Genomic DNA, 14783 nt, shown 5'->3' with positions numbered 1-14783 from the left:
CAGAAAATTGCACACACTCAGAAAAAAAATCGTGTAAGCTTACGTCATAGATGCTATACATATTAATGCGAGTAAAATGACGTTGATTTAAGGTACAAATAGACGTAATATTCAAAAAGAAATTAGAAGGTATCAAATTTACACCATATTATAACAACATTCACCTCACTGAAAAACCTCAAGACCTACGAGCTATAAGTTATGAAAATTCTAATTTTAAAATGTGATTTTCTAAATTCCTAGTTTTCATTGATATTTTCACTTCAATTGACCTCCGTATCAACCCGAACACTCCGATTTAGGCTTTTAATCATCAGTACGTGATAAAAATTCATTCAAATTAGTTTTTTCTCGGTAAAGGTACGGTGTTCACTTCCCCTAATATTTTTGGGATTACACAATTTTTCCATCACATTGGACGCAATTTTATAAGACTGACGCATTTTCAAGTGCAAATGCCATCATATTTACGTCATTACATATTTAACTTCGAGTATTAGGCTTAACATGAAATTTAAATCATCTGCAATTTGAATTATTTCATAGTGTGTATGAAAATACATTCTGTCAAATTATTTCGAGAAAATCTTATCAATGATTTTATGGGTACCCTGTTCACGATTTTGCATGAAACCTGTGTAAAGATAACTCTCAGAGTTATTTAAATTTCTGAGAGAATAAAATTATGATTCAGTGATATTGTTGTTGGCCTTTTTTCATGTATCACATTTTTATCTATATGGTGAACAAAGTAATGAATTCCTGATAAAATTATAATTTCGAATTTACTCATCCTGAATAAAATAAGACGTATTATTTAATCATAAATCAAATTGATAATTACCAAACTGAGTGTAATTTAGCCATTTTATGAGGAGATCATAAGGTGGGTAAATATTTGCTCAAAAAAACCCTGCCGAAGTGAATCAAAAGTGCCAAGGATAGAATCCGGCTCCCTATTAACAATCATTGTAAGTAAGTAATCAAAATGTCATTTCATCAAATGCTCAATCAAAACTAAACAACACCTTATCCTTATTCGCATAACAGTCACATGTGCTATGGTATTTCCTATATACCGTTTTGTCTCAAATTCCGAACAGACTCATATTCCGAACAGACTCATATTCCGAACACTCATTTTTTGTATGGCAATTTGGTTGAAATATTTCGCTGAAATATGTCATAAAATTACAAGGAAATGGCAATAAATTGCAATTCAATTTTCACGTATTCCAATCTATTTTATACCTTGGGAGTAGTGACGATTCTCTACTTCGAGACCAGTAAAACTGGCACAGATACCGTTTTGTCTCAAATTCCGAACAGACTCATATTCCGAACACTCGCCTTTTGTATGGCGATTTGGTTGAAATGTTTCACTGAAATATGTCATCAAGTTATTAGGAAATGGCAGTCAATTGCAATTCAATTTAAACACATTCCAATTTGTTATAGACCTCGGGAGTAGTGATGATTATTTAGCTCGAGGCTAGTAAAACCAGCTCAGATAAATTTATTTGCGAAATTATCAATTTGAATACGATTTTTCGTGCTGTTCAGAATTTGAATCAAGGTGTTCGGAATATGAGACAGAATGAGCACAGTGTTCGGCATTTGAATCAAAATGTTGGTCCATACTTTAACATAAAAACAATACTAAACACGTTAAAATAAACATTTTTACCGGCACACCCAACAGCTAACAATCAGACTTGACGAATGAATTGAAATTTTCACAGATATTATCTAATTTATGTCCATGAGATGCATTTGATGTCACGCTTGGCCTTAAGTGTTCGGAATATGAGTCAAAACGGTAAATTTGTTTGCGAAATTATTCATTTGAATCCGATTTATTTGTGCTGTTCGGAATTTGAATCAAGTGTTCGGAATATGAGACAAAATGAACACAGTGTTCGGCATTTGAATCAAAATGTTGGTCCATACTTTTACGTAAAAACAACACTAAACAAGTTCAAACAAACAATTGTATCGGCACACCGAACAGCTAACAGTTAGGCTTTGCGGAGAAACTAAAATTTTCACAAATATCATCTAATTTATGCATATCAGATGCATTTGAAGACACTGTTGGCCTTAAGTGTTCGGAATATGAGTCCAAACGGTACATGAGATTGTCATGCGAATATGGACAGTTTACCTTGAAAGGTAACGCACGAAATTAATATTATTGGTCACCCCTTTGTCAGCATCCCTAGATCGAATTACACCGCTTATTGAATCATTGTCCATATACTTCATACAATAGGCTATTGTTCTTCGGTCCGAACTGCAATGTCCGCATTATGCCACAAGGTTAACTCCTTCTCTGCAGTTGCTAGCTACCGTGTGAACGGTAAAGTTCGGACGCCTGCAAACCAATAGTGCAGCTCCTATACGGTGCTTGTGTTTAATTGATTTGATCCGTTCCCCTTCCGGGAAATATTCGTGTCCGTACTTAGTAGGTGTAGGAGGAAAGCTAACATCTCGACACGGACATGGCATCCAAAGTTGCACTAGTGCACCTTTTCTCGGTAGTGTTGTCCGTTTCGTGTCTAGTGGCGTCGGCACAAGCTGCTTCTACAAGTGCCAACAGTTTGACCCCTTCTGGTGCTCCACAATTGAAAGCACGAGGTGAGAAGGAAATCTTTCGATGAATAATTATAATTACAATCCGGATAATATGTTAATTTCGTCCCTTTACAGATACTTGCGCTAAAAATCAAGTGTGTGTTGCCGACGTGAAATGCAAGGCTGATCTTCTCGAATTGACGCCATGTTCGACTGCAGACAATACGATCGGCATTTGCTGTTCAACAAACGATCCAAGCGACAAACTGTGGGCCAGCGCTGTGGAAGATGGCCGCCGTGAATTCGAGGAAAAACTCGGCCATGTTGAAAAACACCGACACGAAATGACCGCCAAAGAGAAGCCGGCGTCGGTCTTTCATAAACTGTTTAAACCGGAGGGCCTTGAAAAAGATGCAACCAAAACCGATCCAAAGGAGCGAGCCGATGTGTATGGAAGTGTTTTTGCAAGCCGAAAATACGCCGAAATGGCCAATTTGACGAAAGAGGAACGTCAAGGGGGCCGTTTTGCACGACATCTCGTAGCGAGGTGGCCACGACAGATTGAGCTCGGTCTAGCGCTGTGTGATCCCAATTCTCGGTACCGAACCTACGATGGAACGTGCAATAATCCGATGCCGGAGCGCGCCAGTTGGGGATGTGCCGAGTATCCATTTGAAAAACTTTTAGCGCCTGCCTACGAAGATGGAGTGTGGGCTCCGAGGTGAGTACATTGTTGATGGATTGCATTGTCTCTACAGAACACTTGCAGACTAATTGTAAAATTTTCTCCGCATTCTATATTTATGATATTTTTTTTAAATTTTCTGTTACCATTTACATCCACACTGATATTGAGTCTACATCTCAGCTTACAGGGTGTCCATAAATTATTCAAACAACAAAATTTGCGAAAGAGAAAGCAATCAATGTACCTTTTACATCTATATATTAGCACAAAATATAATTTAAAATAATTTCTAAATGATTGCTTCTTCTCAGTAAGAAAGGCAAACTTAAATTTTTTGGTGACGTTTCTCCTGAGGGCCGCTAGTCATACTAGAGTTGTATTCTCCCTAAAATCTAAAATATGTTATTCTAAATACCCTTTTATTATTTGAAGAAATCTACAAGGCTTCAAGCTAGGCTGGAAATAAAAAAATATAAGGTTTAAATCCAGTGAGTTCTTTGGACATTAGTTTTCCATCATAGAGTTCGAATACCGGTTCTGTCTAAAAGCACTCAACACATTTGGCTTGATTTTACTAATGTTTTCAAATCAAAAATGTGTCAAACTTCCTGCTTAAGAATATAGTAGGTCAATATATTCAACCATGAAAGAATACTGATTTTATTCCGCTTGATAATCTGCGGATACCCGGTAGTGTTCAATTTCTTTGCCAACCTTGCGATTTTTGCATTCAAACATTGTTTAGACGATACAATGATACTTAATACTCAGGAAATCCAAAAAAATTCGGGAACGACCTGTACCTCATCCGGAATCAAACTCGCCTACTTGGGAGAACATACCAAAAGAAATAGCATAAAGTTCGCGAACATTTACTCGCAAGTAACCGAACAAGTTGTGATTTATTATTGTTTTAATAGACAATTCAAATGTATACCCATCAAATCAACAGTAAAAAATTGGTAGTTTTTAGGCACAAACCCTTAAAACCAGAAATCTCGAAGGAGAAATATCTTTTTTCCCAAAAGCGCAATTGTATCTGAACAGCTTCACGAATCACTTTAGCTTCGTTTACTCGTGAGTACGAAATATGCGCGTAAATCAACACTCTGATGCTCGCTAGCATTTTGTTTTGCTTTTGTTTCGGATCTGCAGAAATGTTCGCCACTATCCATAACTGCATAAGATAATGAACTTCTAAATGAATTTTATGGAATTAGTAAAGCTTTCCATGCCAAGTGTTTAAAAGGGATCGGGTGGGGGTGTATTCGAACAGATATATTATCGAAATTTGTTGTCAAAGAATTTGTCAAACAATCCAGATAGAAATTTTTCTAGGAATTTCACTATCAAAATAATCGACTGAGTTCAGTTCATTTTTTTCCTATACATCTTCCTCAAGTGCTCTTTCAAATTCAATCGATTGTACGGTCGGAAAATCGGTGAAGTTTTAACGTGTAAAATATTCTTATGAATTACTGAAAAATTCTAACTAAAAATGCACAAATAAGGAAAATTTAGCAAAGAAAGCAATAATCTATTTATCTACGACTTTCATGTGTCTGTTGTCAATATTCACTCCAAATTCTTTCAGGAGTTTGATCGAAAATAATCTCTGCGAATCCTGCTCAAATATTTAAAAATTATCCCTCTGATACTACAGCCGGTGATTAATCCAGATTATTTTATATTGTGTAGAATTATCCAAAGCATTTTGTTCTGGCATTTCAAGGCTGTTATAAGTTCCCTACTTCGAGACTTGGTCATCATTTTATTGTCAGTTTCTATATATAATGGAAGGTCTCTAAAGTTTCTTTTTAACTAAAACGGTCCTTGAAGCCACTATACCTAAAACTTTTCATCAAATGGCAAACCCTGCCCTAACAATAATTATGTGTCATTTGATTTCTTTCGGTTTATGGAAGCATATGTTGAAAATTGATTCACATTGGTATGATATAATGCAATAAAATACCAAGAAAGTCTTAAATCTGCCCTCAGTAAAACTTGAATAACGCTAAAACGAGTAAAATCAGGGTCTACTGTTTTCGGCAAAGTTTTTACTTGCATTTTTAAATACTTATCTACCGTTTGGAGGTTAAGCTCACAAGTTGTCTGACAATGTAAAACTTTGGGGCACCCTAACCCTAATGCAAACTTTATGAGGCTTTAGAAAAACAATCATAGACTACAACGCGATTACTCCTTCAGACCAGGGAGGGGGTACGACTCAAATCTCTTTCGGTGCAACACGCGCTGCTGCTAGACAGCGCCTTAAATTCGAAAAAGACGTTCACGAGTATTTTTCCTGCACTGCACCCCGGAAATTTTCGAGAACTTTCTTCATGTTGGTAAACATTGACACACTATCGAACAGCATCCATAAAAGAAATTTGGTTTTGTGTTTAAAATAACTGATTAATCGCGAGTTGAAAAGGTTGCAACAATGTTGCAACAATGTTGCGCCCTGTGATTGTCATGACAATTTTGCTTTGGATTGTGTCCTTATCCGCAACAGTTGCAACAAACGGTTGTGAGCGAGCTTGCTTTGTTGTTTTTTTTTCGTCTATTTTGATGACAATTTGATTCACTGGGCACAGCACTGAGTTTCCAGACATTCCCTGCTCCAGACCGGCACCCCTTCACCTATTGCTCTAGAGATGTTCCAAAAAAATTTCATTGGCGATTTTTCAAAGCATAATGAAAAAAAAAATCTTCACAATTTCCACCAGGAAATCTTATGCATCTAACTCCAGTTATTTTCACATGGATTAATCTGTTTTTTTTTCAGATTTTCTCCATATTTTCCAGGAATTCTTATACCGATTTCCACAGTAGTGACTCTTCCAGATCTTCCAAACATTCCAACAGTTCTTCTAAGAAAATCCTCTAAGATTTGTTCCAGAATTTATGAAGAAATTCGGAAGGAATACTTTCCAGAAAACAATTGACTTGTTTAGCGGTATCCAGTTTTCAAGACAACTAATTCTACGTTAAAAATTGAGCCGGGACCGAAAGTTTCATAATTTTCCATACCCTGGAACTATTTTTAAAACACGTTTGAAATTAGTAAGGACATCACATATGAATCAGTCCACGGCAAAATTTTACCACGGGACGATCTGTCAGTACGTCATTTGAAATTTAATTTTGTAGACTCAGACTGTAGATTGAAATTTTCATTAATCAGTCATAATACCAAAATTAAGATATGAGTTCTGTTTGATCTTCCGACCTTGACGCTTGCACCTGCGGGAGCGAGTGACGAGGGCAGGATCAAACATGTCGCGCGTCGGTCGAGTGAAGTGAAAAAGTTCCGCGATCGGTTAGTTCTGTTTGATCTTCGACCTTGACGATTGCTCCTTGGCAGTGCGTCAAGAAAGCCCGAGCAGTCGTCAGTTGTTTTCCCTCTCGGGTCGTGCGCATATTTTCTCTGAGTGCTTTTATATAGCCGAGCAAACGAGTTAAGCTGAATGTGGATTGTTGCTGCTCAGTCAAGGATGACGGATCTATTGGTGAGCTCCGTTTCATTATACTATTTCTAATCTATAAAATATGTATGACTGCACATTTAATCGATACAACGGTAGGACGTAAATATGATTTTTCAACAAACTATGAATGGTTCGTCACTGTGAGTGTCGACATTAACTCTAATTCATGAATTATTTATGTTTAACATTTTTTGTTTTCAAAACACCCCTTTCTTTTTATCTTAATTTTTGTAATTATAAAAAAAAAACTTTGAATGGTTCGACACTACAAGTGTAGACTTGCGAAAGGTTCACTTTATTCAACAAACTTTGGATGGTTCGCCACTGTAAGTGTCGGCATAAGAATAAGAGTGTTCTATGATGTTCCAGCCAATCGAGTTTTTGTTTCTTTTCAAATAAGTAAAATATAATAACACATGCTTTCGTCCTAACAGCTGTAGGAATGTTACATTTAGATATTTGTTCAACAAACTTTGAATGGTTCGTCACCTCAAGTGTCGGCATAATTTTCCTTTACATAGAAATTGTTCATATCAAATGAAAATATTATATTTTCATAAAAGCATATTTATATTTGACAAAAAACTATTTATCATGGTCTAATCACTTATCAAAGTGAATCCTTTGACCCAACGATCCTCCCCATTAACAAACATCCTTCCCAGTAACCTTTGTGGAGATGCAGAGGCAAACACGGTCTCCAAATAGCAAAGGTTACACACTAACATTCCTTCCCCCAATCCCACCTGACTGCAAGGACGTGGCCGGCGCCGTTATTGACCCTGTATAAATAGAGGCACTGAATTATGCACACTGAAGAAGATTATGGCCAATCCCAGCCGAACTTCTAGTTGATTCTTTGTGCATTTTCACTGACTTCGGTCAATCACGGAATAGCAACCATTGATATGTGTAGTCAGTCTAAGCTAAGCTAAGCTAAGCATAATACCAAAATTAAGATATTGCAGCGCAATAAAATTGTGTTTTACTAAGGAAAATGCCCCTTTTTCGATCAAGCTATGCAAAACTGTAACCTATTCAACGAAAAAACAATCAAACTACCAGACTCTCGCGTATTTGTTCTCAAACTAAATCTTCATGTATGCTTCAACTTTCCATGGAAAGTTTCATACCAGGATTCCGATCATTCCTACACAAATTTTTTTCAGGGTTTTCCTTCGATATTTTCCTAGGAATTCTTTCTTGATACTTGATACTTTCCTGGGATTCTGTTGGCGCTTTAACCGTGGCCAACTCCGGTCGGGTCGGGGTGGACTGTACTTTTTCGGAAGAAAGGAACAACACCGCTGATTTTGCTGGTCCACTGTACTTTATTTTCACTACTTCACTACTGTTCACTATTCACACTACTGTTACTGTTCACTTCACTTGGATCGGATTATACTCGCGGCGGTTGAAACATAACTCATCCGACTATGCGAAGGGATCGCGTATGTATGTATAGCACCGCGCCACGTGTTCTAGAAGCACGCGGAAGCTTCTAGAAACACGTGGAATAGTCGCGATGCACGCAGCTCGGTCACTCACTCGTGGAAGGGAACTCACGAGTGATCAGTTGGTAACTCACGGAGTTCATTCACCAGCTGTGTGAACTATCGATCACAGAGGCGTCGGCAGGGTGAGTCGTGTAAGGGACTGCACTCGGGTGAGTGCCACGAGTCGAATATGGCGTGTGTTTTGCGACGATTTGTTAGATGATATGTTAACATCTCGGCAGTTTCAAATGTACCCTTTTACGGCTCGTTCCGTACGGAACAGATTCAATTCGACTTTTTTCAAGCAATTTATCGATAAAACCTACCAGGGCTTCCTCAGAAATAGTTGAGCTTTTTCAGAGATGCTGCGTCAGGATTTTCTACAGAAGTGTCATCAAAGATAACTATAAGATTTGTTTTAGAAATATCTTTAATTTTTGAAGGAGTTTTATCAATAATTTATCGAAAAAATATAATACATATTTGCGAAAATATTCGCATTTCTCTGAATAAATTCTATGAGAAGTTTGTTAAAAAATTACGTTTTTAATTTTAACTATTGTAAAACAACTTTCAAGAAAATCCTACGAAATCAGTGGAGGCTAGAGCAATTATTCCTTGAATTCTTGAAAATGTTCCAAACGACAATCTTGAACGAAATTCGAGCGAAATCAACGGAAATCCTGCTGGATAAACTTCGGATGTTTCTATTCTTAAAACATTCAGACACTATTAACTCTGAATTTTGTGTTGCTTCGTAGCCACGAACGTTACCACTAAGCTGAAGAAGCCCGTTTTTTCAGGTTTTCTGGAGAAAATACAGGAAAATAGGGATTGAAAATGTTCCTTTGTAACCAGAACAATGTTCTGAGGGAACTAATAAAATGGATGAACCTCTGTCTATTTTTGGTAGAAATATAAAAGAAGCTTTTGAAAACTTTCAAAGAACTCCTGTTGAAAGTACTAAACGGATAATTGAACAATTTTAAGAGAAATCTTCGAAAGGACATCTGGAAAAATCTGAGATAGAGCCTGCTTCTAAACTTTCACCCTTTATTTTTAACTGAAATCTTTCTTTGCCAAAGTGGCTTATTGCATGGGAGGCACGATAATACTTCATGCCCAGAACCCGGAGTAGTCAACCAAATTTTTATCACGAAAAGAACGGTTTTGCTTTGTACGTTACCACTAAGGTGATTATTTTGATATGGCATGGAAAATTCATCATATTTTTTTCTTACTTTTGAAAGAATCTTCAAGATTGCATAGCAAGGAAACATTGCAATTCCAGGTTAGTAAATTTTTGGTAGAACATAGACAAATAGACTCATAGACAAATTCGTGATAGATTTTTTTTTCAGAATTAGTATATTTCATAAATTTCAGAAGAAATCACCTCAAGTTTTTTTTAAAGGAATTTCCTCAGAACATTGATTAAAATTTCCCTTCAAATTTCTCCTAAACAGCAACAGTTAAGTTAAACTATTTGAGGAATTTATAAAAAAATATTACGATTATGGCCAATTTTGTAAAATATGTGCAAATTTGCCATTTCGAGCCTTTTCTTTGAAAAATCATAACTCAAGAAAGAAGCATCGTAGAAACAAAGTTTTTTTTATGAAAATGAAAGCAAATTTTCTCAGGAATAAAAAAAATATTAACTGGAAACAGTTTTCTACAAAATTTTCCACCGTCGAGAAAATTCGTAAAGAAAAGCCGGAAAAACTATGTTCCAATTAGTGGAAAACTTTCAAAAATATATTTTTGAGAAGGTAATTTCATGAGCTTCAATCGCTGAAATTTTTAAAATGTACTTTTTTTTCGTTTTTGAGTTATGGCCAATTTTGTGGAAAATGACCATATAAGCCTTTTCTTTGAAAACCCATATTTCAATCGAAGTATTGGAAAAACAAAGATTTTTTATCAAAGCAATTGCAAATTTTCTAAAACATCTGAAAAAAAGATATGGGATTGGTTTTAAAGAAGTATAAGTCGGCATGGATGATATTTTTCATGAAAAATTACACCGCTAAGAAAAACTGAAAAAAAAACTGTTTCTGCCTCAATTTTTCATTACACTGAAAAGGGATTCTTTCTTTTCTATGGAACAAATAAGATTATTATTATTATTATTATTTTATTTTATTTATTCAATTATTCAGTATATTCTTACATTTTCATCTTAATACTATCTATTTTTTCAACCGGGAAGATTGTCTTTGGTTGCTAACACCAGAAGATTTTCGTTTCTTTGTATTATTAAGAACAAAGCATGCTGTAATTACTTGGTTTCCATGTGCATCTGAGAATTCACTAGCAAAAATGCTTCGTTCGTCTTTTGGTATAATTAAATGATATTTTTTTGTTCCAGGAATTGGAACAAGGTTAGAAAATCTTTCCTGAAGAAATTTTTCAGCCTCTGAATAGTCATTTTCAGTTGCATAGATAAATTCCCAATCTTTTTCAAATTGGTCTTTCACCTTTTGCGACACAGCCCAGTCGAAAAATTGTTTGGCGTTATTAATTTCTGCTGACTTTCTAATACTAGCATCTCTAGCCATTCGCTTAATGTTGCCACCGAAACCATCACAAGGTTGGGAAAATGTGCCATTCTTTCTTGAGCTATGATTTTTCAAAGAAAAGGCTCAAAATGGCACATTTTTTACAAAATTGGCCAAACTCAAAAACGAAAAAAAACCATTTCAAAAATTTCAGCGATTAAAGCTTATGAAATTACCTTATCAAAAAAATATTTTTGAAAGTTTTCCACTAATTGGAACATAGTTTTTCCGGCTTTTCTTAACGAGTTTTTTCAACGGTGGAAAATTTTGTGGAAAACTGTTTCCAGTTAATATATTTTTTTTATTCCACACTGTACAAACACTTGTAGATATTCTTAGTGGAGCACCCCGATGAGTTTTTCAATAAATTCTTGACTGAATTCCTGCAGAAATCCAGTGAATAGTTTTTCATTTGTTATCTCTTGATAAATCAATGAAACAAGCTTATGTAATTCTTAGTGAAATACCGGGAAGATTTCTGGAGGAATCACTGGAATGTTTTTGAATTATTTTTAGCAGGATAAAAATCAAGTTGAATAGTTGTACATTTCTTCTTAAAATTTATGAATAAAAACTACTGCAATAAAACCCGGAGAAATTTCTCGACGAATTCCTGAATTTGCATCCCAGGAGGCATCATTGAAGTATTTCGAAGCGGTATTCATGGTGTACCTGTTGAAAAATTATGGCAAAAATATTTTTAAAAATTCTAGAAGTAATCCGTAGAAGAAATTCTAAAGGAATTGTTAGAATTATCTGTAGAGGATTCCAAGGAGAAATCAATTTAGAAATTCGTACAAAATTATTCCTGGGTATAAATTTATGAAAAAACTCTTGAAAAAAAATGTTGCAGGACAACCTGAAGAAGATAATGGAGAATTCCTGTTTGATTTTTGGAAGAATATTTAGAGAATCCCCGAACAAATTCTTAAAAGAAACCTTGAGGATATTTTGGAGCGGATCTTTAAGAATGTGAAGAAAAGAATCCCAGTGGCATCCTTGGAAGAATTTACGGTAGAATCCTTAGGGGAATGGCTTAAAGAATCCCTTGCAGCCCTAGACAAATTTCTGTTACAAGAATCCATGGAGAATTTCCAGGAGAAATCTCAGCACGAAATCCCGGAAACTTCTCCCTAAAGGCACCTTTACAGGATGTTAAATTAGTGTACCGTAATTTCGGGTGAAATTTTTCAATTTTCATGGTTTTTCGCGTCTGTTCTCTAGAACATGGACAATATTAAACAACTTAATACAGCCACATATTAAACAACTTAATGCAGGAAAACAAGTACGACGATGAACCCCATTGGCTCATATACGGAGATTTTCTAACAAATCATCTTTAAAATATAAAATCAGGGTATCCCATTTCGGGGTGAAATTGATCACTTGACAAAGCGACTATTGTTAGTTTTCGAAACAACTTCACATGTAGAGTTTGAGCTGCCTGATTTAGAATACGCTTACAATATTTATGGAAATTTTTAATAGTTTACTTCAAGAACTATTCAAAAAACGTCTAAGTGTAGGCATTCCTAGACGAATTTCCAAATGTTCAACAGAAATTCAATTATTTCAACCAAATGAGAAACTAAGTACGTGTTTTGATGATGAAATTCGGTTTGGGAGGATTTATTTTAATCATCCTCGCAAACTTTCAGGTTGATACCTGAAATCCTGTTTAGAATTAGAAGTTTATGGATGCTAATACTACACTGGTCATGATACTGAAATTTAACTCTATTTCCATATAAATAAACATTCTTCATCGCAAAAAACTTAACAACACACAGTTTGACAATAGTAACGACAAACAACCTTCATTTACTGTTGGGTGCATTGATATTTGTGCTCCATTAGGAAGAAATGAAATCGTGTGGATATTGAACCAACTTTACCATTTCTTATTACAGATCCCACTCAATAACCGGTAACCTGTTGCCCAGCGCTCGCGTCGTTTCCGCCATCTTGTTCCCGGATGTTGACCGACAGGATCCGCACTTGAACTACCTCTTCATGCAAATGGGTCAGGTCATAACGCACGACATCGCTCAAAGCCAGGGCGTAACGCTTGACAACGCTAAGGAAATCGACTGCTGCACCAAGGACCGATCGCGAGCCCTCTCCGGAGAAAAGCTACACTTTGGCTGTTTGCCAATCGAGATCAGTCCTAACGATCCGTTCTATTCCCAGTTCGGAGTCAGTTGCATGAATTTTGTACGCATCAAACTTTCATGTGGCACCGCATGTCTCGGTTATGGCACTCAAGCGAACTCTGTAACGCACTTCATCGATGCATCGTTGGTATACGGAAACAGTGAAGCTGTGGCAGCTTCCCTGCGGACATTCCAGCAAGGTAAACTACGATCTTCCCACTCAGCTGGAATTGAGCTGCTTCCGTTGAGTCGTAAGGCAACAGACTGCGTACCATGGGCTCGGGTATGCTTCGAAACGGGAGACTTCCGGGTGAATCAGCTGCTAGCGGTAACTCAGTTTCAAACGATGTTCCTCAGAGAACACAACCGCCTTGCAGTTGGACTAAGTCACATCAATCTCCACTGGGATGACGAAAGGCTTTTCCAGGAAGCCAGAAGAGTTCTAATCGCCGTACTTCAGAACATTGTGTTCAACGAATATCTTCCCATTCTGCTTGGCAGCGAGAAAGCTATGCAGTTTGGTTTGACTGATCCCTTGGAAGGTTATGGCTATTCGTACAGCCCGGATGTACCACCGATGGCCCTGGCGGAGAGTGCTGTTGCAGCGTTCCGGTTTGGGCATTCCACCGTCGATGGATTCTTCAGGTAATGCCCATATTTGAGTCTTAGTATTTCGCTTGGAATTTAATGTTTCCTGAATTTCAGACTACTGAGACATGGCACAGCAGCGGAAGCCGTCCCCATAAAAGATCTCTACTTCGATCCCTCAAAAATTCAAGAACCGCATAGTTTCGATAGTATGATGTACTCTTTTGGCCAACAATCGCAGCAGCTGGCAGACAACTCCATGTCAGCTGGTCTTACCCACCACCTGTTCCAGAGAGAAAATCCGTTTGGTTTGGACTTGGCCGCACTCAACATTCAACGGGGCCGTGACTTCGGATTACGTCCATATAACGACTATCGCGAATTGGCTGGACTGCCTCGGATCACTGACTTCTACGAACTGGGTGAGATGGGCGCATTGCTGGCACAGGTTTACGAATCCCCCGAGGACATAGACCTATGGGTAGGCGGGCTCCATGAAATACCCTCCTATGGAGCGGTAGTTGGACCGACCTTTGCCCATCTGTTAGCGGAAATGTTCTACCGGCTTAAGCTTGGAGATCGGTACTACTTCGCCAACGGACCGGAAGTAAATCCGGGAGCTTTTACCCTGCGACAACTGCGTGAAATACGGGCAACCACTCTGGCGGGACTGATCTGTGCAAATGTGGATAACCGGTACGATTTCTACCAAACCTCGAACGCATTCTTCAAGGCCAGTTGGGAAAATGAGCCGATGCCATGTGTCAACTATCGGCCCATGGATCTGGAAGCCTGGCGGGAATGATCGGCTCAGTAAAGTTGATTTTTGTTTCAACGTGGTATACTCTTTTAATGTGATATTTGACCGTTTCGATGTATTGAAAAATTTGACGAACGTACGTGATACTAATGTAAATTTAAAACAACTCTTAGAATAAAAGAAATAAATGATACATCCAATTATATTTATGGTAATGCTAAATATAAAAAAGAAGAAAACATGTGTGTATGTGGCTATCATAAAGATACTCCATACCAAGAGAAGCCAAGAAAATTTCCTTCACCAAAACATTCTCGACTGGCGGGATTAGAACCCACGATTCTTAGCATGATCAGGCCGAGTAGCTGTTGCGTATAGGTACCGCTTCGTCTATTTTGGTTCTCTTTCATGTCAAATTATGCTTATAAAAGTGCGATAGCTGTTATTCTTCTTCTTCTTGGCATCA

The 14783-nt window shown here is 37.2% G+C and overlaps 1 protein-coding gene across 1 annotated transcript; it reads left to right on the top strand.

Moving 5' to 3' along the window:
- The first annotated feature begins 2316 nt into the window (after positions 1-2316).
- LOC5564683 (chorion peroxidase-like) lies at positions 2317-14522 on the top strand. The gene is made up of 4 exons (XM_001648981.3): positions 2317-2637; positions 2710-3295; positions 12727-13614; positions 13675-14522. The coding sequence occupies exons 1-4, from the start codon at positions 2502-2504 to the stop codon at positions 14360-14362; spliced, it is 2298 nt and encodes a 765-aa protein (XP_001649031.3). The 5' UTR covers positions 2317-2501; the 3' UTR covers positions 14363-14522.
- The last annotated feature ends 261 nt before the right edge of the window (positions 14523-14783 follow it).

This window comes from Aedes aegypti, chromosome 1 (assembly GCF_002204515.2).
Source record: "Aedes aegypti strain LVP_AGWG chromosome 1, AaegL5.0 Primary Assembly, whole genome shotgun sequence".
NCBI classification, from domain to species: domain Eukaryota; kingdom Metazoa; phylum Arthropoda; class Insecta; order Diptera; family Culicidae; genus Aedes; species Aedes aegypti.
Note: the sequence above shows the minus strand (reverse complement) of the source record. Positions and strands in the feature narration are given on the sequence as shown.

Coding starts and splice junctions, on each gene's coding strand:
- LOC5564683 (XM_001648981.3), top strand. CDS start 2,502: ATGGCATCCAAAGTTGCACTAGTGCACCTTTTCTCGGTAGTGTTGTCC. Junction 2,638..2,709: donor TCCACAATTGAAAGCACGAG/GTGAGAAGGAAA, acceptor GTCCCTTTACAG/ATACTTGCGCTAAAAATCAA. Junction 13,615..13,674: donor ACCGTCGATGGATTCTTCAG/GTAATGCCCATA, acceptor CCTGAATTTCAG/ACTACTGAGACATGGCACAG.